The sequence below is a fragment of the Fopius arisanus genome, unplaced genomic scaffold (genome assembly GCF_000806365.1).
Source record: "Fopius arisanus strain USDA-PBARC FA_bdor unplaced genomic scaffold, ASM80636v1 scaffold00005, whole genome shotgun sequence".
Taxonomy (NCBI): Eukaryota; Metazoa; Arthropoda; class Insecta; order Hymenoptera; family Braconidae; genus Fopius; species Fopius arisanus.
In genome coordinates, this window is record NW_011887744.1 from 1969258 (window position 1) to 1990937 (window position 21680).

Consider the following 21680-nt stretch of genomic DNA (forward strand, 5'->3'; position numbering starts at 1 on the left):
TGGAGCCCCCTCGAAGATGTCATAAGGTGATTTGCGGATAACGATGGAAAATATGAATATTGTGAAGAGGAGGTTGCGAGATTTGCTGGGAGAGTATGATAACAAATATGTTTTTCGACCAATGAGGGTTTAAGGCTGTTTGTGGCTGACACGTGGTGGGGAAGAAGACTTCGGAGGCTAATAGTTGGAGCATACGAAAGCAGACGACATTTCTCGATTAGTTTCGCTTGAGAGAGTGCTAGCCATGTCAGGTAATTAACAATTAATTATTAAAACATATGAGCAGTAAATAGCCCTGGGAATTTTTTAAATGAGTTTTGGGGGAATGATTTCTTTACAAAAGATCTCTGAAAACATTTTGATTCCCGTTGGGAATGTACGGCCATGAATTTTATTTGTAAGCATCTACAATCTTTCGATATCGCGTTATATGTGCGGATTGAAATTCAGTGGCTTATCGCCTTGGGCATGACGAAAGAACCAGTTGTGTAGATTTCTCGGTTTCAATCAATGCTAATCAGTGACCCTTTGGGGGATATGGAAGACCGAGTAATGTGGACCGGTTTTTATTTGAATTGATGTAGAAACAATTAACACTGTCGAATGTCTTTCCGAATTACAGAATCACTATCTAAAATGATGAGCGCCTTAATGGGAATTATTTAATAATTGTCGGATTCAATGTCAATTTGATGCTTTCGAACAAATCTTTTTTCTTCCCATTTTTTAACGATGTAATCAATTGGGTATGAAGAACATTTTTAAAGCAGCCAATTAGAATTTCAAGTCCTTTCCATGATGTGTATTATTATTAGTACTTTTCTATTAAAATGTATTTGCTTACGTATGCAGCTTATAAAACTGGAAAATTGATCATCGAAGGGAAGACGAAGCAGGTGTTCGAGCTCCTGGAGGATCGAACACTATGTCTGTTGCAGAGCAAGGACAGGATCACCGCTGGGGATGGAGTCAAGTCTCATCAACTTGCCGGAAAAGCCGCGATCAGTACAGCAACCACTGCCAAAGTCTTTGAGTTGCTGAATCAGGCCGGACTTAAGACCGCTTTCGTTAGAGTCGAAGGGGAGACTTCATTCATCGCGAAAAAATGTGAAATGGTGCCCATTGAGTGGGTCACTAGGCGATTGGCCACTGGAAGTTTCCTGAAGAGGCACCCCGGTACATCATTTTATTCAAAACAAAAAATTTGAAAAAATTCGAGCATTTTTATAAAACAGTTGTTTTTCAATCGATTTGTTCTCGTACTGAGTTCGGTATTTGTTTGAGAAGATAAGTGGATTATTCTTTTTATAGTTAACTTTGATTTTTTTATTCAATTGTCTAGGGGTTCCCGAGGGCTTTCGCTTCAATCCACCTCTTCAGGAGACCTTTTTCAAGGACGACGCAAATCACGATCCTCAGTGGTCGGCCCAGCAAATAGTCTCAGCTAAATTCAAGCTCAATGATGTGATAATTGGCCAAGACGAGTATGATATCATGAACCGCACGACCCTGACTGTTTTTGAAGTGCTGGAGAGGGCATGGGCCACCCGCGACTGTGCGTTAATCGACATGAAAATCGAGTTTGGAATTGATGCCAATGGAGAAATTCTCGTCGCCGATATTATTGATAGTGACTCCTGGAGGCTCTGGCCCTCTGGTGATAAGAGACTCATGAAGGACAAGCAGGTAATTTTATCGAACGACATAAACGAATTTGAAAAGCATTTTTCATCTTTCAGGATTGTAAAAATTCAAATTAAATGTCTAGAGTTCTCCAATAGCGATTCAGTTAAGACTTATTAATTACCCCTAGGTGTACAGGAACTTGACGACGGTAACAGATGCTGACTTGACAACAGTGAAACGTAACTTCGAGTGGGTGGCAAATCAGCTGGAGTACCTGGTGCCACCCCCAAGTTCAAAAGTCGTCATCTTCATGGGTTCTCCCTCGGACGAAGAGCATTGCAATAAAATCGCGAGATACGCAGCTACTCTGGGAGTGAAAGCAGAATTGCGCGTTACGAGTGCCCACAAGGCCCCAGCAGAGACTCTAAAGATTCTCTCAGAGTACGAGGGAACTGGGGAAAAGGTCAGAATTTACGTTAATATGGGTGAAGGCATATGACTGATAATGATAGTGGGTATCGAGAACAATAAACATTGGGAAATGACGCCACATATTTTATATTTAGTACTTGTCGCGATGCTATCGTAACTTTTTTTCTTTTTCTTCTGTTTCATTTAGGTGGTACTGGTTGCTGTTGCTGGGCGGTCCAATGGTCTTGGGCCAGTACTTTCTGGCAACACAGCACTGCCGGTCATCAATTGCCCACCCGTCAAGCCTGATAACGTCCAACAAGACGTTTGGTCTTCATTGAACGTTCCTTCAGGTAAGATCAATTGTGTAAATTATGTGCAATTACTTTTGGCATTTTCTGTGATGACTTTCAGCGTTTGAAAAATACGAAATCAATCAATCGCGATTCAAGGTCAATTCAATTAAACATAGCAATTGTAATCAATATTGATAATCAATTCAGTGATACGAGAGTGTAACAGGTCAAATTCATTCCACCACATGTGGTAGTTGCACGGTTCTGTTATTTGTTCTATGGCCTGCTGTATTCGTAAAAAATCTTGCCTTCAAATAATAGCTTCCGCTTTCGTATCAATTCTTCGTAATTGATTTCTTTAGGTCTCGGCTGTACTACAGTGCTCTATCCCGAGAGTGCAGCCCTGGCAGCAGCTCAAATCCATGCACTCCACGACCACCTGGTGTGGTCCCGCCTGCGTGTCAAGCAGCTCACAAATTTTATAACATTGAAACGAGCTGACGTCAGACTGCGAAACTAATCTGCATGCAAACAACTCGTTCGACACATGCAACAGAAGAAAACGTGACAGATGTTGATGGTAGCATTAATCGTCTACGCCCTTCTACTTCTACTGCTGGTCATTCTTTACTGGATACAAATTTACAATATTCGGATACTCCCTACGAAGCAACTGTTCGAGTAACTGGGCAATGGAATATTCGGCATTTTTTTTAAATAATGATCATTGGTATTTTTGTAATAAATAAAAAATTCTCCAGAGATACTTATCCATTGTGAATTTTTTATGTACATTAAATGTAGCAGTCATTACGATTTATTGGACTTTATGAGAAATTCAATGTCTGATATTTCTTTTGGACAGGGTTCTGTCAAAACTACAGGGCCACTGTCAGTTATTAGAACATCATCTTCTATCCGGATGCCAAGACCACAGAATTCTGGTGGTGCCAGTTTATTTTTTGAGCTCACGTAAACCCCTGGAAATAATAAAAAAAATCATAGATTAGTATTTCATGCGGTGATGAAATTTCCTCATCTCTCCCAAAGGATTAATTTAATAATTAATCGATTTGTTACGTTTTATTCCTCCAGAATTCGATAACTAATCGTGAATAAAAAGTGAAGAACAGGATGGAAAATCGTGAGTTAAAAATTTTGTAGATATCATGAGGAATCCTCAGGGAGGACTGACCTGGTTCCACAGTGACAATCATTCCAGGTTGTGTTCTAACACCCCTAGAAATTGTCCCAGTGTCGTGCACATCCATCCCCAAATAATGACTGACGTGATGAGGGCAATACAAATAGGCTGCCGAAATCAATTGATTATCATTCATGGTCTTGGGGATAAGGCCACCCTCTTGCAGCCTCCTCCCCAGTATCCTGCACATCTCGTGAAAGAGCATGTCCAATGTTGGAAGCTCTGCCAATTGATTGATCAGTATTTTTTGAGTTTCCAGAACAATTTCATAGAGAACTCGCTGAGGATCAGTGAACGTTCCATTTATGGGCCATGTTCTCGTGATGTCCGACGAATATCCATGGTATTCACAGCCTGGAAGAGCATTACGTTCTCGATGCTGTGTCTGATAATATCGTTAATCATGGAATAATTCTATCAGAATAATTTCTCTTCGAGGAAATTTCTGTTTTATTTTTAATGCAAAAAAAATTTCTTCGCATTCTTTTTTTCATAAATTTTTTTCATAAATTGAATTTTTCACCAATCAATTGTTGATATCGCGAATGATATTGAATGGCTCGAAGGAATCAATACTTTATATTGGAAAAATAAAAAGAATAAGAGGTGCTTACCAGCATCCATGAGAACCATGCTGCCATCCTTTACGATCTGATTATTTGCCACATAATGAATGACATTGGCATTGCTCCCCCCAGCAACTACCGGCAGATACGCAAGATACTCAGCCCCCCTCATCCTGCACTCGTAATCAACTGTGGCAAATATGTGATGCTCGCTCATTCCAGGCCTTCCAGTTTGAATAGTCCTGGCAATGGCCTTCGACCCGATCCTGCAGCTCTCCCTCATGAGCTCCACCTCACTCTCAGACTTGATCAGCCGAATTTCATGAAAAAAAGTCTTAGGAGAGGATCTGCTCTTCAGTCCAGTGGTCTTGATGACCTGCGCCATTTTCCTGTGGACGTCCATCTGAATAATCTCCTTCTCCTCGTACCACAGGTTACAGTTGTTCTGGTGCCCTTTAACGAAGGACGAGACGAATAACTCCAGATCTTTCATAGGATACGCTTGATCGACTCCAAATAATTCAGCCCCAGCCTCCGCCCCTGTTCTCGGACCGTCCCATAATTCCGTTTTATCATCTTTATTTTGCATGAAAATTGTCGTCGTGTAGCTGTCACCGTCTATTGTCATCACTAGTGCGCAATCTGGCTCTTGGCAGCCAGAAAAATACATAAAGTCTGTGTTTTGCCGAAAAACATACGGAATTTTATCAGACATGTAGACTTTGCTTGCCGAAGGGATTATCAGTATGTGTTTAGAGGATGTTTTACCAACGTACCCCTTGGTTATTATTTTCTCAAACAGTTTCGTCCTGCGTTCTTTAAATTCATGGAGTTTTATTCCTGGAACGAGCTCTCCGGGTCGAACAAGATGGGGATGACTCTGGGGAGTCGGTTGACCGTAGACTCTTGGTATTTGTGGCTTTACACATGATTCTGTCTTCGGGTTCTCAGATATACTCGAGGAAAACTTGATACATCTTTTATCTGGGGAAAAACAAAATTACTCACGTTACAAAATTGATACATTCGAGAGTTTCGGGGGCCTCATAGACCCATCCCCGGCTGGTGGACATAGAAAATCTTTTCGGGTTAACCTATAATATTTGAACAATATATTTTATTAGTCGATGAATTGCAAATACTTACTGATTTTTGTCACTTGATTCACGAGACATTTTCTCAGGAAACAATGCATCTTTTTGGAATTCTCTGACTCGAATTTCCTGTACTATTAGTAATTACATTACTTATAATTAAAAACAAAACCCAGAGTGCCCAGCTGTGCAGCAGGCATGCGCAGTCCGTGACACAGTGCGCGCGGGATAAAATTTTGAATTCATCAGTGAAGCAATAAATGCTAGTTCCCGAGAGAAGATATATTTACAGATCTGATCTGATAAGAATAGATTGGCTTTTGTTTTATAAAAGGCTGGAATCCCGGTAATTTGCTGAGCCGAAGACATTGAACAAATAAAAACATAAATTCCCAGTGAAAATGCAATCCCCATGCGAATACGAGTTTTCCCGGGGTAATGGAACGGGTGTTGCTGAGGCGATAGGAAACTGGGGATTTTCCAACTGCAATCCGGGCGGTAATGAGGGAGGAATTGACCGAGCGAAATGTCTTCTCCAAGAGATGCAGAAATTGTGAGTAAAAAGTCCCAGTGTGTTATGCATACTGAATAGGAATACGGAAACTCAATTCATGTAATTTTTTACCCTGAACAGGAAAACGCAGAGACAACCGTTGAGAGTAAAGTACAACCCTCTGGATGATCCTGGTGCTTGGCACGTGTGCCCTAGTCCTCACGAGTGCAAACCCTCCTGGAATTTTGTGGATAAACGGCCTCTCATTACTTTCAACTCCGTCGCTGAGACAATCCCTGTTTCAAGTTATTTATCCGTAAAACAAGATGTGAAAAATTCAATTCCTGGACGCAAGTACCTCTGGGAGAAAACGGTGAGATATCGAATTCGGAGAGTTTTGGGTTGGAGTAAATTCATTTTTTCAAAATTTCTTCTGCAGTTCACGCCGAAATGGTACCGAGTGCATGGCAACGGCTGCTGCTTCTTGAATAGCTGTTATCCTGCCTGTTGATAATACCGGAAGTCTCATTGATGTAAAAATAAAAAATTAAATACAGGATTCATTTCCAGTAAATTTTATTTATGTCCGACTTTCTCTCAATTCTTCAATTCAAATCTTTTTATATCCATCTTCAAGAACAATAATTTCCACACTCAATAATAATAATAATAATATTCTCTTAAATTAATTTTAAAAAATTGGTAGAGAAAACTGAGATTTTTCATTTTCCGAGTACTAGAACTAGAATTTTTCGTGGGAATTTCGCTCCGAGGGGAATAACAGGTATTATTCATTAAAAAATCAATTATCTAATAGAGTTGTTAATAATTAATAAATCACTAGTCTACATGAAAAAATAAAACATCACCCGGGAGCTAGATATGGTAAATCCAAGAGAGTTAGCGAAAAAATGTCTATAGATGCAGATTATTCCATTATTTTTTGTCATGCATGAATCAATCTGAATACATCCCCAATACTTCAGATGTTTCTTCTCCATAAAACAGAAGCATCTCTCAAGATGTCCGAGATAGTCTGACAACGATAATTTTATAATAAATAAAAAAATAAATATTCTTCTCAGAAAAACCTAGAATCTCCAGTGCAATGGAGCAGTGAGGGCTCCTTTCCCCCTCTAAATTCCACGTCAATCCAAAATTCCTGTGAATTTTTCTTCCAATTGATCAAAATCATAAAAGATGCCCTGTGACGGTAAAAACGAAAATTGCGAGCGTCGTCGGGAGCTCCTGTCTCAGTTGAAATGCCTGATCAGCTCCATGGACAAAAAGTAAGCCTATCAAAGCCCTTCTGTATAAATAACAATTAAATTTTTTATATCAAACGTACTTGATTGGAATTTCCACAGAAAACCCTGCGAATGGGACGAGAACCCGTGCGCTCCTCCTCTCTGCGTCTCTCGAGCTCAGCCGCAGTCTCCAGATTGTCCGGTAAGACGATATAAATAATATCTGAAAAAAATTATTCCATTTAATATTTAAGTGATAAAATTATAAAAATTCACTGCTCCATTATGAATTATTTTGACAATAAATTCTAGGATTTTCATCTCTTTTGTATATTCTCATATTTTGCCAAAAGGTTCTGCCCTGAAATCGAAAATTTCGAAATTATTGGAAAAATCGAAAAATGAGTGAATTATTCTTTAGATTGTTCTGAAACCCTGCAAAAGCTTTGAGCTTCGTAGCAGTATGATGTACCGGTGTGACTGCATAAAGAGGAATGGCCTTCAGGACAGATGCATGATGTGGAATTGCATGGGACGACCGGAGTGCATGACTAAGCTCTATCCAGTCTGCGGACCTGGCAGGGCAGCTCTTTTGAAATTGACTGATTTAGGAGACATGGCGGAGGCTCTCCAGAGATTCTACAATGCCGACAAGGCCAGAGAATCTGCAATGGCTGCTTATTGCCGTCTGCTCTGTCCTGATATCAATGCTATCATTCCACAACCGCCTAGCTGTCAACAGCCATCGAGCTGTCAACAACCATCGAGCTGTCAACAGCAGCAACCAGGATGCCAACAATCTCCATGTGCCTATCCCAGTTTCATTCAGTGTTAAATAAAAAAAATGAAAAAAAAACAAAGATATTGATTTTTATTTATTTTCCGATCTTTATGATTACAAGGTCACCAGTTCGATGTAATCAATAATGATAGAAAGGCAATAATAATTCATCAATGGCAATAATGCTTTCATTAATATTTCTTATTCACTCGGGAGGTCATTTCTAAAAAAACATTGGACTTTTGGAAAATAATAGTAAAGTAGTACTGACTGGTTCCATGTTTTTTATTTAATGTACAATTCATCGACAGTTTGAATCTATGGTGCGATGTCTAAATTAGGCACAGTAACACGTTCAACGTGTCATTCCGAAAATGATTCCTATCTTCTCTCTATTCTTCCCTCTACCACTCCTATGAAAATGTTAAAACTGTCAATGTATTATTAATACTTCTCCCTCCAAAATCTCATGAATTTCTACTAGGAGTATAAACACAAATCGATTGAACAATTATCTCCAATCGTCAGCATTCATTTTGAAAAAATAGTCAAGCGTATCACAATTACGTCTAATCGCTGGGATTTCTCCTTTCCCTGGAATTAAATAATTTTCTAACTTCAGATAATCGCATGAAAATTCCCATTCACATTTACAAGCAGTTGGTACAAAAACGAGATTCACATAAACATCACGAAGACCCTCACACATGAAATACAGAAATAAATATCGATCTAAAGTAGTTGGCAAAAGTTCTTGGCTTTCAAATTCATGGAATTCTGATAGCTCCTGCTTTCGCAATCCCTCAAGTTCTACCCGAAAATAGATCGTGATAGTGGGAGCAGTAATTCATCAATGGAATATGATTCGAAGTCTGTGGCACTTTGGCCTAATGAAATAGACTCTTCTCCTTGAACGGAGAGTACACCTCACTATCAGCTGGGGGGAATGGCTTTTGCTGTCTGACCGAATCCAAGATTTGGACGTGTGCCAAACCACGACATCTTCCATTCCAGTGTTTCCTGGAGCAGTCTTTCTTCCTCTGGTGAAAAGTGTAAAAGTGTGGCTACAGCTCTTGTCAAATGAAGAGCCTGTAGACAACAAAATCAATTATTGAAAAAAAAAAATTTTAAAACAAAAGCGAATTAAAGACAATTTTGGTAATTTCCCGAAATTTTTTCAATTGATGATTTTGCTTGTTAATGAAAATTCTGTCAATACTTGAATTTGAGATTTCTTTTTTTTTATGTTAGGGGAATTAAATATAATCATAAAAGTCTCAACATAATAGTTAACCCATTAATTACTCGAGAAAATTGCCTCGTTCTCTGTTTTACCTCGTATTCTCTGCTGGTTAGGAACTTAATAAGCACGTGCTTGAGATATTTAAAGTTGACGTCCTCATCTTGGCCGCTGGAATGTTTGGCAGTGACTGTTTTCGATGAGCTGGGGTTGAGTATTGCTGCTGGCTCAGCATCACTGTCCAACGACGATGAAGGAACTCGTAATTCTCGTTGAAGCGTCTTCTTCATGTCCGCAAGTCTCTGTTGGAGCACTTTAATCGTCTAGAACCCAAAGTCATTTCCATTTTTCGAAACTCCATCATAATTAGAATTCTCACGCAATACTTTTTCTTTTCTTTTTTCACTGCGTAAGAATGAGGTATATTACGAATTCAAATTTAATGACTACTTGTAATGCGTAATTTAAACGTGCACACTTTATTCTAGAGAATTATAAACTGACCTTCGTCTTATCGTTCAATTGCTCCTCCATATCCGCTAAATTACTCTTCAAAGTTCTTTCCATTTCCTCATTGTTCTTGCGCTCGTCCTCGGCTCGCTGGAAAACAACTAATCTCTCCTGGGCCTCCTCGAAACTCCTGCAGGACTCATCCATATCATGCTTCATTTTCTTCACAGTCATTTCGAGACTCTCAATCTTACTCTGGAGATCTACGTTCTCGGTTTCCTGGATTCTCTTCTCCTGCATGGCAAGCTCAAAATCCTGGGATACTTGCGCGTTCCTGAGGAGAGCCAGGTCCTTCTCGTCACGCTCTTTCTCGAAAGAAAGCCTCAGGGTGGCGGACGATGTCCTTTCAGTCTCAAGATTCTCGCGCAATCGCGCTAATTGCATGTGTAAGGAGGAATTGTTGTCCTTTTCTCCCTCGCACGTTAATTTCAATTGTCCCAGTTCTTTCTCTGTCTCGGACAGTTGTCTTGTCTTTTCATCCAACTCCGACTTTAGTCTATCCAGGTCTTTGCTCGACGATGTCTGAGAAAGTGGATTGAATTTTTCATTATTCATAGATTTTGCACCTATTTCCAGTGAGAGTATATTCGGGGATTGGAATTGAATTACGAATTTTATTCTTCAATTATATTGAAAATGTCAGACCCTGTTTGTGTAATTAATAAAATTCCCTTTGAAAAACAAGTAATTAAAAATGATTGAATTACAATATGAATAAATTATTTATAATATCCCTCCGCAAGAAAGACATTCATTTCTGATAATTATATTATTCACTTTGAAAATTTCCTGACGAAAAATATTCAAGTGATTTCTGAAAGATGGAAGACATTTAAGTAATCATGTAATATATAATTAAAAATTTATTGCAATGGGAGGATTTAACGTTCGACGAAAGTCTCATAAAGAGTTCAGAGTAATTATCCATAAAATAGTGCATAAGGTGTTGCAGTTTTTTCAATATTCCCACAATGACTGAGCCCCAAAATAATGAAATGTGGTTGTCATGTGGGAACCGTGCTAAAAATCTAAATATGACTACAACATCGCTTGTATAATTAAATTACGCGAACCCAGGAATGTGGGTTATTCAATCCGGGATATTTTCGCTAGTGTCGTTTTATCGTGTGTAAAAATAAAAGCTGAGTGGTGGGTGACAGGAGAGGATAGAGTAATCAGGTTTCAAAAATGAAGATAAAGCAAAAATAATGAATCTTACGTTTTCATAAATTTTATTTCCGTGAATAAAATTTACATAACAATGTGATACATAAAAATTCAGCTGCCAAATTTCCATAATTCTGTAGTGTTGAAGAATATTTTTGTCAAGGATCAACGAAAACTGAATTCAATCTGTGTTTAGCTGTCATGTACTATTTTTTATTAATTTGGGTGATGGCAAAATAATAGCAACAAGCTGATCAACAGCTTCGCATGCGGAATGATTAAAACCGAATGTGGAAACCAAATAAAAAAATGCTGTTGAAATAGTTTGAGGAGAAGAATTGTGCGATAAAGCGAGGCAAATCATGCGCTACATTGTGCGGCCTTGAATGCGGCCTTGAATACATCATGAATAAATATTCGTGATCAGATCGTAAAACAAAGAGCCTCGGAGTAAGAAAATACTAAAATACCAGCACAAGTTAACGTATTTTCCCGTTTTTCCATAAAACTCGTACTCATCATTTCTAAATATACAAAATATAGATTCTCTCCTCCTCAACATGCCCTTACACTGAGAATAAACAAATTTCATAAAAAACCACATTAAAAAGTTCTTGGAATTTAGACAGGGTGAGAAATACGCCATCACATAAAAGCTGCAAGTGAATCCGTGAAAGTAACTAAAAATTAAGTGTAAATAGAACATGGAATGTCTGCTACTGATGCAACAATCCCAACAATTCATGATTAGATAATAAAAATATTCAAAGATTCTAAGCATTCCTTCCAACAAATAATAATCTACTGAACTGAGTCAACTCTCCTGACTTCATAAACTTCACTGGGCCACTAAACTACACGTCAGCTTGCACTTCCGTCAATATCTCTGAGCCGAGCCCAGAAACTTACTCTTCGCTGACAATAGAATATTTTCAACAAAACAAAACGTATCCTAGCTGCATTGCTACCCTCATGCAAATCCACGACAACCTGAATAATTAGAAATCCCGGTAACTCACGATTTGTCGTTTAAACTCTTCGACCTCATCATCAACGCTGGCACGGAGCTCTTTAAGTTCCGTTGCCATCTCGTCGATGTCTTCCGCCATGCGCAAAAGCTTAGCATCTTTTGTCGCCATTACAACATTGTTCACCTCAATTTCTCCTTCCAACAGCTTGACCCTCTGCTTGAGCTTCTCCTTCTCCTCCTCGACCCTTCGCCTCTCAAGCCCTTCTTCACCTGCTTGTCTGCTCAGTCTGCCAACTTGTGTCTCCAACGATGAAATCTTCCCCGACCAACTCGTCTTGATATCCGACAAATGGAGATGCGCCTCCTCCAGCTTTCTCTCTAATAATGTTCTCTCTCTCATCAGATCTGCTATTCTCTCATCAACACTTGATTCACTGTTAGACTCGAGGGCCACTCTCTGCTCAAGAACAAACACCTTGACCATCAGGTGACGCACTTCCTCTTTAGTTTGTGCCAATTCACCCGACAATTGGGCCTTCTCACGCTGAGTCGTATGCCGGAGGCTTTCCATATCATCCTGAAATTACCATTTTTCGGTATTTTTAATCGTATCGGGCTTGACTCTGAGTTTGCCTGCTTCTGCGAAAAAGCATTATTCGCACATTCTGGTCGATCAGTTTGTTGTGTGAATGAGAATTTCCCCTTTTAATTGAGGCATTACATATTCTTCTTTTCAGTCCACTAATTTTTTCCACCCCTCAGATACTCTCAAAAAATTCAAAAAATTGTTCTTACTACTATTTATTTAATTTTTTCAATTTGTCGTAAAATCCTGTAATCCAGCCAGTCGTAAATACCGACTAAATATTTCATAATTAATGATATTATTGATCAGTATTTATGAAATATCGAGGTACCACCTTCTGCTAATGAAATATCTCGATTTTCGTATAAAAAATTATATTCAAACTTTTATTGAAAGTATCTTGAATATATTTGAGAGACTCATGGAAAATACTCATGATCTTCTTTATAAATCCTGAATGAGAATTTTCGTTGAATTCCCCCAATTAAAATATGAAACTTTCTCATTGTTTGATAGACAGCACAAAAGCAAATGAAAACCCCAAAGAAATATTTATAAAAAACAGATAATAAAAAAGCCAGTCTTAACGAAGAGAATAATGAGAATAATCCAAATGAGACGATAAGATTAATGTGTGGCTCAAAATAAATGCCCTATGTGAATATAAAAGATAAGATTGTTAGTCTCAACTGGTTGATCCAAACATGCGGATTATCACAGAATTGATAGTCAGAACCCCAAACACCGGTTTGAAGCGATAAGAGAGAATTTGTAAGCTATAAAGCAGCAAAGCTTTTCTCTTTTTTTTGTAAAAAACGTACCTCCAGCCTTTCCAGCAGTAGCAGCGACAAATCAGCGGAAAAAAACCGCCTAATCATCTGGTGTATCTCGTAAGGGAAAACTGTTTCCGATTCTCCATGCGCGTTTTTTATACATTAGAAAATTCATTGGAGCTGTCAAAACCGTACATTTTGACATTTCGCTATGGAATGTTCACGTAACACACGGTTTCAGTTGTTCGAGCTGTTTTGTGGTTTCAGGAGCGTGAAAAAAGTGCAATAGAACTCACAGGAAGACGTTTACGCCGGTAGAACACAAAGCACAAAATAAAAACAAACTTGAGTGTTCAGTGGAATCGAGAGATCTGCTCGAATATTATTATTCAGGCCTTTATAACTATTACAGTACCGAATTAACTCATTGCTTGGAATTTTCATTCTCGTGGGAATAATTTTCACTCGAACTTGCAATGTGTATCTATTTGCGAGCGAAGAGTTGATAGAATTTCCGGGTCTGAACATATCATTTGACATTTCCTCCCGATTTAATTATGGGTGTTCTAATTCTCGTTTCTGATAGTGAAAATAACTTGAATTTCGACGCATCAATTTTTTCACAATCCCAAAAATTTGATATATTCGTAATTAAATTTTAAAAATAATGAGAAAGTGATTCAAGATAATGAATATTAGTGTTTGAGGTTCTCTCCATTCCACAAGAACTCAATAAATCAAAACGAATTGAAATAAAAACGCTGAAATGCTTAAACTCCACAGCCCAGTACGCAATGGGCAAGGAATAAACGAGAAAGCATACAATTTCGATCATTTAGTTGACAATGTATGCTAAGCAGAGTTGTCATGTGTAGTTTTAACCAATCGTGTTTTTCATATTAGCTTCATAAAGGCACAAACGCCTCAAACGTTAATCCCTATACGTGTCTTCCCCACCTAAATATTCAATTTCTCATCCTAAATTACCATATCACTACTGATATTATAATGAGCCACATGATGAGCGAATGAGTGGATTCATGAATAAAAGTAGTGAGTAAAATAAAAAATAAGTCTCAAACGAATATGATAATTCAAATATCAAGCGAGATAATTGTCATGTAGTCTATACTATAGACATGACGATCATTTCTGTAATTTCGCAAGCACGAATTTTCATTAGCTGTGGAAAGAAACTTACCTGGACATTATTCAGTTCATCTTCGTATCTTCGCAGTCGAGACACTTCGGTTTTTAACGTTTCTATCTCACTTAGCGCTGATTTCAAGTGATGGGATTTTTCGTCGACTTCTTGTTCTTTCGCTAATAACTAAAAACAAAAAGAAGAAATAAGTTTAATTGAAATTCCATATCAAAATAGATGAATGAATTATTGAATAAAATTATTGAAAAGACTTGAGTCGGATAAAGCAATGGAGGCGAATAAAATGAAATAAATAAGAACCGAATGAAAAAAAAGTAATACTCACTAAATGTTTAATTTTGGCCATTTCCTGTGTTTGAAACCCCTCAAGCTGTTCAGCATCCTCTTGAAAGCTATAAAGTTTCTTTTTGTATTCTGAAAACGAAAAAACAAACGATTATTTCATTTCCCGGGACACCTGTGGTGTGTGAATTACCATTCAAATGATGTACATACAAGTGACCGATTACACACCGCACATCAATACTGACGCACGTCGATAAAAAAAATTGATGAAAAAAACACTAAACTGATACCTTCAGCGTCTCTGAGGGCGAGCTCAAGGGACTTCCTGGCATTCTCAGCTTTCAGTCTTTCCTCCTCGATTTTCAGTTTCTCCTTCTCCTGTTTCTCCAGGATCTTCTTCCACTCCTTCTCCTTATCGAGCAGCTTGACTCGCCACTCTTCATCTTTTTTATCAATTTTCTTCTGCAACTCGGCTTCTTTCTTCATCAGACGTCTCCGCCACTCCTCCTCGCGACTCTCTAATTTTTTAATATCTTTGGGTGTCAACTGGGTGCCATCGCTCAATTTGAAATCCAAACTATTTTCTCTTTTTCGATGGAGAATTGGGGATGACGTTATCGCACTGCTGTCACGAAACTCGTCCAGAGATATTTGAGAGCCACTTATGCTGCTGGAAGAACCAGTCTGAAATGAGGACAATTTATGACGCATAATTCAAATAATTGGGCCAATTAATTAGCCGGAGCTTCATACTCGCACTTGATCTTTTTTTTTCAAATTATCGGATAAATAATATTTTTCGAACTTTTAACTATTCAATTCGATTCGTTTCACGTTTATTATTTCATTTATATTTATATAATTAAAATTAAATTCTTCTCGAAAACAATTCATTGTGGACATTAATCTTATGGAGTGCATGTGGCGAAAATAAATATCTTCAAATATTTGTATAGGATGTGAATATTTACATTCGTAGAACAGTTAAAGTACAGCGAATAAGAGGAATTAAAAAGAAAATTCAGATTTTTTAAATCAGAATATTTTTAGAGAAATCTATTATGAGGAATTATATTTATTATAAGACGAAATAGAATCTCAAGGTTTCGACTGTAATGGAGGGAATCAAAGTCACTCATTCTTGAAAAATTTCCGTAATTAGCGAAGCGAGAGAAATTGAATTAAACCGCTGGAACTGGATTCTAGGACATTCAAGGGGAACTTCTTGTATATATTTTCCATCCGGAAAGTGATAAATCTCACTTGACTGAGATTCATAAAGTTCACATGAATACAACATAATTAAAACTGAATCATACCAGAGAGCAGTGATTTGGTAAAATATTGAATATCCATGAACATTGATTCGATTGATTATTTCCAGTTGTGCCAGATCGAAGTGACCTCGATTAATCTCAATCAAATAGAATCAGACATCAGAAAATCCTCAGAATATACATGAATTGACTGGAATGTCCACAAAAGGCAAACCAACATTTTTCCACGTGTTCTACTAAAATAAACAAACCATCGAACAGTCCAATATCTCAATGAGTGAAAAAAAAACAAGACAAACCACCGTGCCTTCCACGTATTTTATATAATCTGATACCATTGTTTAAGTCTTCACGAATTCTTGCTCTACTCAAAAATCAAATCAAGCCCTGGGGGTGAAATTTAATCATCCATAATAAACCATAATCATCCAAAAAGAAAAAATGCACAGAGTGATTAAAAACGTCATCAAGGTTTCATCATTATTTGCCTCCTTTTTTGATCTACTGAAATTAACAAACGAACATTACGATATGCAAAGTTGTCGCATAAAACACAACTAGTTTACCTAATTACACGTAATTTATACAGTCGAGTGATATCTCATTTTTTTCTTAGATTTTAGAAAATGATTGAGTTTATTATTGATCATGAAACTCCCGGTGGGTGTAAAATGTCATTATCCATAATGAAGTGAAAAAATGTACTGGAGATTACCTGTGAAATTTGTCTGGAGTTAATCCCTCTGACTGATCCAGCATTTCTGACAACAGTGGACACATCACTCCCAATTTCCTCACGTATTTTGTTTTTCAAACCCGCGAACATTTTCATCCACTCTTATCAACACTTTTGGGAGTGACAGAACCCACCTGTCAACGTCACCAATCAATGAGTCACTCAAATAAAACGAGTCACTTGAAAATTCACGAACTTCACTGAATGCCGAATTCGCATTTTTTTGTCACGACGTCACGAGTTGTTTTACGAGTCAACAATGAGTGGTTTAATTTTTCGTTAAAGGGTAGATGAGAGGCTGTCATACCTGAATGAGAGACTGCACGACATGATACTGCCATACTGGCAAGATTGTGACGTAATTTCGGTTGATGGGTGGTGCTATCTGGGTGTACATCAAGGTACTGGCCAGGACCCAGTTTTCGAACGATCAAGAGCAGACGGACGCAGACGAAGAGGATTGACTGAAGTAGAGGCTCAGTTCTGGGGGTTGGAGTGACCCCAGCGGCATCGTAGTACTGCACCCCAAGAGAGGGAGGGCGTCACACGCAATGGGGGTGTCGTCCCGTCAGCCGACTCGGTAACTGCCTCAGTAGCTGTCCCGGTATCAGGGGGCCCAGTCAACTGAGTGAATTTTATTTTATGTGCTACGAAATTGGTATTCACTGAAATTGAAAAATGAAAAATTTTCAAAAAAGTATCAGAGGAGCATGAAAATCGAGGAGGTATTCACTGAAATTCAAATATTCGAAATTTTTGAAAAAGTATCAGGAGAGCATGACAATCGAGGAGGTATTCACTGAAATTTGAAAATTCGAAATTTTTGAAAAAGTATCAAGAGAGCATGACAATTGAGGAAGTATTCACTGAAATTTGAAAATTTGAAATTTTTGAAAAAGTATCAGGAGAGCCTGACAGTTGAGGAAGTATTCACTGAAATGTGAAAATTTGAAATTTTTGAAAAAGTATCAGGGGAGCATGAAAATCGAGGAGGTATTCACTGAAATTTGAAAATTCGAAATTTTTGAAAAAGTATCAAGAGAGCATGACAATTGAGGAAGTATTCACTGAAATGTAAAAATTCGAAATTTTTGAAAAACTATCAGGGGAACATGAAAATTAAAGAAGTATTCACTGAAATTTGAAAATTCAAAATTTTCAAAAAAGTATCAGGAGAGCATAAAAATCGAGGAGGTATTTCACCGAAATTTGAAAATTCAAAATTTTCATAAAAGCATCAGAGGAGCATAAAAATCGAGGAGGTATTTACTGAAATTGAAAAATTAAAAATTTTCAAAAAAGTATCAGGGGAGCATGAAAATCGAGGAGGTATTCATTGAAATTGAAAAATTTTTAATTTTCAGAAAATAAAATTCATCAAATCAACCTGCCCCTCTGACAGCGGGACTGCTACTGAGGCAGTTATCGAGTCGGCTGACGGGCAGATACCCCACCATTGAGCCCACCCCACCATTGAGCCCACCCCACCCGTACTGAGCCGCTCAGTGGGGGTTTGAGGGACCCAACCGGCATTGGGGTACCTCACCCCAAGAGAAAGAGGGGGTCGCACCCTATGGTGGGGTGTCTACCCGTTAGCCGACTCAGTAGCAGTCTGGCTCTCAGAGTGACTGTAGGTAGCCCCATTGTGCATGGCGCCCTCCCTCTCTTGGGGTGCAGTACTACGATACCGCTGGCGTTTATTCTTTACAAAATCCCCACCTTTGAGAAAAATATTCAGTTTTTCAATTGATTTCTCTCAAAATAATTCAACAATAATAATCTAATAAATCAATTATCATTAATACTGATTTAAATTCAAAATAATATTTTATCTTATGAGGAATATAAGTACATACAGTATTTAGTCTCTCATTACCGTATTTCGTTAATCTGATTATTTCCACGAAAAACCCATTAGATTTCAGTAATTACAGTAATATTACTCCAGACATTAGTTACAACTTTGAGAAAGTTCTATGAATAATTAATCACATTGAGAAATTCCCAAAAATCATTATCTAGTACAATCAATTATATATTTATCACTCTTTCACCGAAAAAAAAACGGTGAGATAATTCAATCGTGAAAGTCAGGAAGAAAAGACTGAGAAGTTAAAACTTACCCACAATTTCGCTAAATCTGAATTCTGGTCATGAAATTGGCGAGTCCTAGTACTGCAAGGATGCACATTATTACGTAGACAGAATCGTAAACTAGGATATTCGTCAAACTGATGAATATCAGGCCAACCAGGAGTTTGACAAGCGCCCGACAGAATTTCCACATCTTTTTCTTCACTCGAGAATTTTACCTCCAACGAAATATCAATCGACGGCTTTCTCTCCCAGTAAGTTAACTATTCAAAAAATAAATAAATGAAATGTCAATTTAGTCTGACATATTAATAATTTCCCGGTATCTACAAGATAGCGAAATGGAAATTTTCCTCTGCGAATTTTTCCTCTGAGAAATTTTCCCTATAATTTCGCAATCTCCATGAACACATGAACACGGGATGAAGCAACACGAAATTTTACCTTTTCCTCAGTAAACTGATAATTCAAATGATTTTGACAATGGATCCGAGAAAATATAATTATATTCAAAACTGCAGCGGGAATTCATCGATTTCCCCTTTTTGTATTTTGTTGTCAGAGATATATGTTACCAGCTGGGCGATTTTCTAGTTCTGAAAATTTCCACTGTGACATTGTGTTTTGATTTTGGAAGGAGTCTAAGAGTTATTGGTTATCTGAATGATGTTGTGCTAAAATTTATAATTTAATTACAGAGGAAATGCTGAAATGTTTCTGCAATTATGACGATTTTTTGTATGAAATTGAATGAAATTCGGGATTTTGAGTGAGAAGTTGAGGCAGTGGAGTGAACTTAACCGGTGTTTCCTGCTGTTAGGCTGATGGTTGTTTTTTATATTATTAAACAAATGAGAGAGATTTCTCCATTGGTCACTGGGGCATGGAGATGGGTAAGAAGTCGTTGTCCCATAAAGAGTGGAGGAGAATGGCGAAAAAAGAGAGGAGGAGGAAAATACGACGAAAACATGCTCGAGAGGTTGAAGCGGATGATAATCGTTTGAGGGAAGCACTGGAGAGAAGCGCGGAATATTTGAAATGGATTGAAGAGCAGGCCACAGCTGAGAAAGAAAAGCAAAGGCGAGAACAAGAGGAGCATGATCATCAGGAACGTCTATGGACTGAGAGAGAGGTATAAATTATTCAAGCGAAGACAATAGACAATAAAGAAAGATGACAAATTGATAAAAAAATTAAGACAAAATTTTAGTTTTACAAATTTCAGGTCAATATATCTTAAGAGGAGTTTGTTTAAGCGATTATAACAGGAGCCTACTTTAAATTAAATAATGATAATTTTGTTTGGTCAATTCAACCCCAGGTAATGGCGCAAGAAGAATGGAAAATTGTCCAGGAGAAGCGTTCAAAGGCCCGAGCAGAACAGCTTCGTCAGGAAGAGATAATCCGAAAGGAATTCGAGGCGAAGCAACAGATCGTAAACAAAAAGAAACAAGAGGCGAAAAATCGCGAAGATGAGGAATTAAAGCAACGAGAGAAACTCAAGAACGAAATCGACGGGTATATTGACTCTAGGGCGAAGACCCCCGAGTTTCTGCGAGAGGTAATTGATAGTAAACCCGGGAAGGAGCTCTGCCCTTTCTTCACAAAAACGGCCGCCTGCAAATACGGCGAATCCTGCTCGAGGAATCACCGGAGACTCGCCCTGGGTAAGATCCTCGTGATTCCAGGTTTCTACACGCATTTCTCCCTCGAGAGGAATTCTCACGAGTACGACACTGACATCGGCCTTGAGTACGACAGTCGCGAGACCCAAAAAGACTTTAGGGAATTTTATCGAGACGTTCTGCCGGAGCTCGAGTCTTTCGGAAGAATCAAAACCCTCAAATTCTGTCGTAATACTGAGGTCCACCTGAGGGGAAATCTTTACGTTGAGTATCAAACTGAGAGAGAGGCTGCCAGGGCCTGGAGAAGTCTGAATGGTCGATATTACGCTGGGAGACAAATAAACTGCGAATTTGCTAATATCAGCTCCTGGAGGGCAGCCGTCTGTGGACTTGCTCACTGCCCCAAAGGCAAAATGTGCAATTTTTTGCACACCTTCAGAAATCCCAGGGATGAGTATGATATACAGAGCCCTCCGAGGTGGGCCAAGAAGCCAGAGGGTGAGACCTCTGGTCGGCGAACGGAGAGAAGTCGACGCAGGTCAGTCTTTACTTTCATTTCTTCAATAAAATTGAATACATTTCGATAATTTCTGGTGTGAAACAATTTTATTTCCAGAACTCGAAGAAATATTTGAACTCGGATTCCATTGTTTTTCACTTCTGATTCATTCCGCCGGCAGATAATATAATATTTTCACCAGAAAATCGCGATATTTTTTATAGAACCTATTGAAACTTGATCACTTGATGTTTCAGGAGTCAATCCTCATGGGACGATTCGGTCCGAAGTACCAAGAGAGACCACAAGGACTGGAGATGGTCAGAGTCGCCAGAAAGCGAAGTGAAACCCAGAGAGCATCGGAAATCCTCAAGAAAATCAAGAGACAGTTCGGAGAGGTTAAAAAGAAGTAAAAAACGAAAGCCATCTTCTTCGGGGTCTCGGAGACGAAGAAGTTCCTTATCTGACGGTGAGTGTTCCCGCAGAAGGGAAAAGAAAAGTCATAGGGAGTCCAATAAGGAGAATGGAAGAAGCCATAAGGCATCGAAACGAACTGAGAGGCACAAATCAAGGGAAAAGAGCAAACAAACTTCGAGAAAATCCAAGTGGGATGAGGCTGAGGGTTCCATTCACTCTGACACAAGTAATTCTCGTGCAGAGGAGGAAAATCTGGGGGATAAGACTGTAGTTACTGAAGAATATCAGTGGGAAACAACAGAGTCTGAAGCCGAATCTTCAGGATCCCCTAAAGATTGAATCACCTAGTGAATTTGTTGACTATTGAATAAATTATTTTTTCATTCATTTATCATAAAAAACCGAGTTGAGATCGATTAGAAATTGAAATTATTGCCTTTGTTCTATATCTTCCCAGGCCGAACTCTCCCATTCTCTTTCGTATCAATTATACAGAATAATATATGTTTTATTAAAATTTTGTGTAATTACCCTTCCAGTATTTCTATTCTTCCTTCTAGATAGTTCAATATACATATTTTTGAGCAATAATAGAAAAATCCGCTCGGAACTTTCCTT

The 21680-nt window shown here is 38.3% G+C and overlaps 7 protein-coding genes across 11 annotated transcripts; 4 read left to right on the top strand and 3 right to left on the bottom strand.

Annotated features, from left to right (window-relative positions):
* The first annotated feature begins 157 nt into the window (after positions 1-157).
* On the top strand, positions 158-3099 carry Paics (PAICS bifunctional enzyme). The gene is made up of 6 exons (XM_011315972.1): positions 158-251; positions 853-1176; positions 1343-1686; positions 1814-2089; positions 2246-2390; positions 2696-3099. The coding sequence occupies exons 1-6, from the start codon at positions 245-247 to the stop codon at positions 2851-2853; spliced, it is 1254 nt and encodes a 417-aa protein (XP_011314274.1). The 5' UTR covers positions 158-244; the 3' UTR covers positions 2854-3099.
* On the bottom strand, positions 3098-5393 carry LOC105273500 (probable Xaa-Pro aminopeptidase 3). Its single transcript, XM_011315971.1, has 4 exons — positions 5250-5393; positions 4152-5087; positions 3529-3891; positions 3098-3313 (listed from the first exon to the last, which is right to left on the bottom strand). The coding sequence occupies exons 1-4, from the start codon at positions 5296-5298 to the stop codon at positions 3144-3146; spliced, it is 1518 nt and encodes a 505-aa protein (XP_011314273.1). The 5' UTR covers positions 5299-5393; the 3' UTR covers positions 3098-3143.
* Positions 5394-5491: 98 nt separating this feature from the next.
* On the top strand, positions 5492-6242 carry LOC105273502 (uncharacterized). The gene is made up of 3 exons (XM_011315973.1): positions 5492-5750; positions 5832-6063; positions 6130-6242. Exons 1-3 carry the CDS (start codon positions 5599-5601, stop codon positions 6199-6201), a joined length of 456 nt encoding a protein of 151 aa, XP_011314275.1. The 5' UTR covers positions 5492-5598; the 3' UTR covers positions 6202-6242.
* Positions 6243-6405: 163 nt separating this feature from the next.
* On the top strand, positions 6406-7859 carry LOC105273507 (uncharacterized). The gene is made up of 3 exons (XM_011315982.1): positions 6406-6979; positions 7058-7139; positions 7359-7859. Exons 1-3 carry the CDS (start codon positions 6891-6893, stop codon positions 7770-7772), a joined length of 585 nt encoding a protein of 194 aa, XP_011314284.1. The 5' UTR covers positions 6406-6890; the 3' UTR covers positions 7773-7859.
* Positions 7860-7996: 137 nt separating this feature from the next.
* Golgin97 (Golgin 97) lies at positions 7997-16779 on the bottom strand. Of its 2 annotated transcripts, XM_011315980.1 has the most exons (8): positions 16407-16779; positions 14705-15098; positions 14455-14543; positions 14166-14294; positions 11790-12182; positions 9463-9990; positions 9054-9281; positions 7997-8807 (listed from the first exon to the last, which is right to left on the bottom strand). In XM_011315980.1, exons 1-8 carry the CDS (start codon positions 16521-16523, stop codon positions 8652-8654), a joined length of 2034 nt encoding a protein of 677 aa, XP_011314282.1. In that variant the 5' UTR covers positions 16524-16779; the 3' UTR covers positions 7997-8651. The 2 variants fall into 2 exon arrangements, with proteins under 2 accessions (XP_011314282.1, XP_011314283.1); XM_011315981.1 differs by lacking the exon at positions 11790-12182 and having other exon boundaries at positions 7999-8807; positions 16407-16770.
* Positions 16599-21667, bottom strand: LOC105273505 (uncharacterized). Of its 3 annotated transcripts, none has more exons than XM_011315976.1 (3): positions 21594-21667; positions 18551-18784; positions 16599-16831 (listed from the first exon to the last, which is right to left on the bottom strand). In XM_011315976.1, the coding sequence occupies exons 1-3, from the start codon at positions 21636-21638 to the stop codon at positions 16625-16627; spliced, it is 486 nt and encodes a 161-aa protein (XP_011314278.1). In that variant the 5' UTR covers positions 21639-21667; the 3' UTR covers positions 16599-16624. The 3 variants fall into 3 exon arrangements, with proteins under 3 accessions (XP_011314278.1, XP_011314280.1, XP_011314279.1); XM_011315978.1 differs by lacking the exon at positions 16599-16831 and adding an exon at positions 16993-17092; XM_011315977.1 differs by lacking the exon at positions 16599-16831 and adding an exon at positions 18089-18146.
* Positions 18694-21527, top strand: LOC105273503 (U2 small nuclear ribonucleoprotein auxiliary factor 35 kDa subunit-related protein 1). 2 transcript variants are annotated; one of them, XM_011315975.1, is made up of 4 exons: positions 18694-18775; positions 19220-19653; positions 19843-20684; positions 20903-21464. In XM_011315975.1, the coding sequence occupies exons 2-4, from the start codon at positions 19405-19407 to the stop codon at positions 21399-21401; spliced, it is 1590 nt and encodes a 529-aa protein (XP_011314277.1). In that variant the 5' UTR covers positions 18694-18775; positions 19220-19404; the 3' UTR covers positions 21402-21464. The 2 variants fall into 2 exon arrangements, with proteins under 2 accessions (XP_011314277.1, XP_011314276.1); XM_011315974.1 differs by lacking the exon at positions 18694-18775 and having other exon boundaries at positions 18975-19653; positions 20903-21527.
* Positions 21668-21680: the final 13 nt, after the last annotated feature.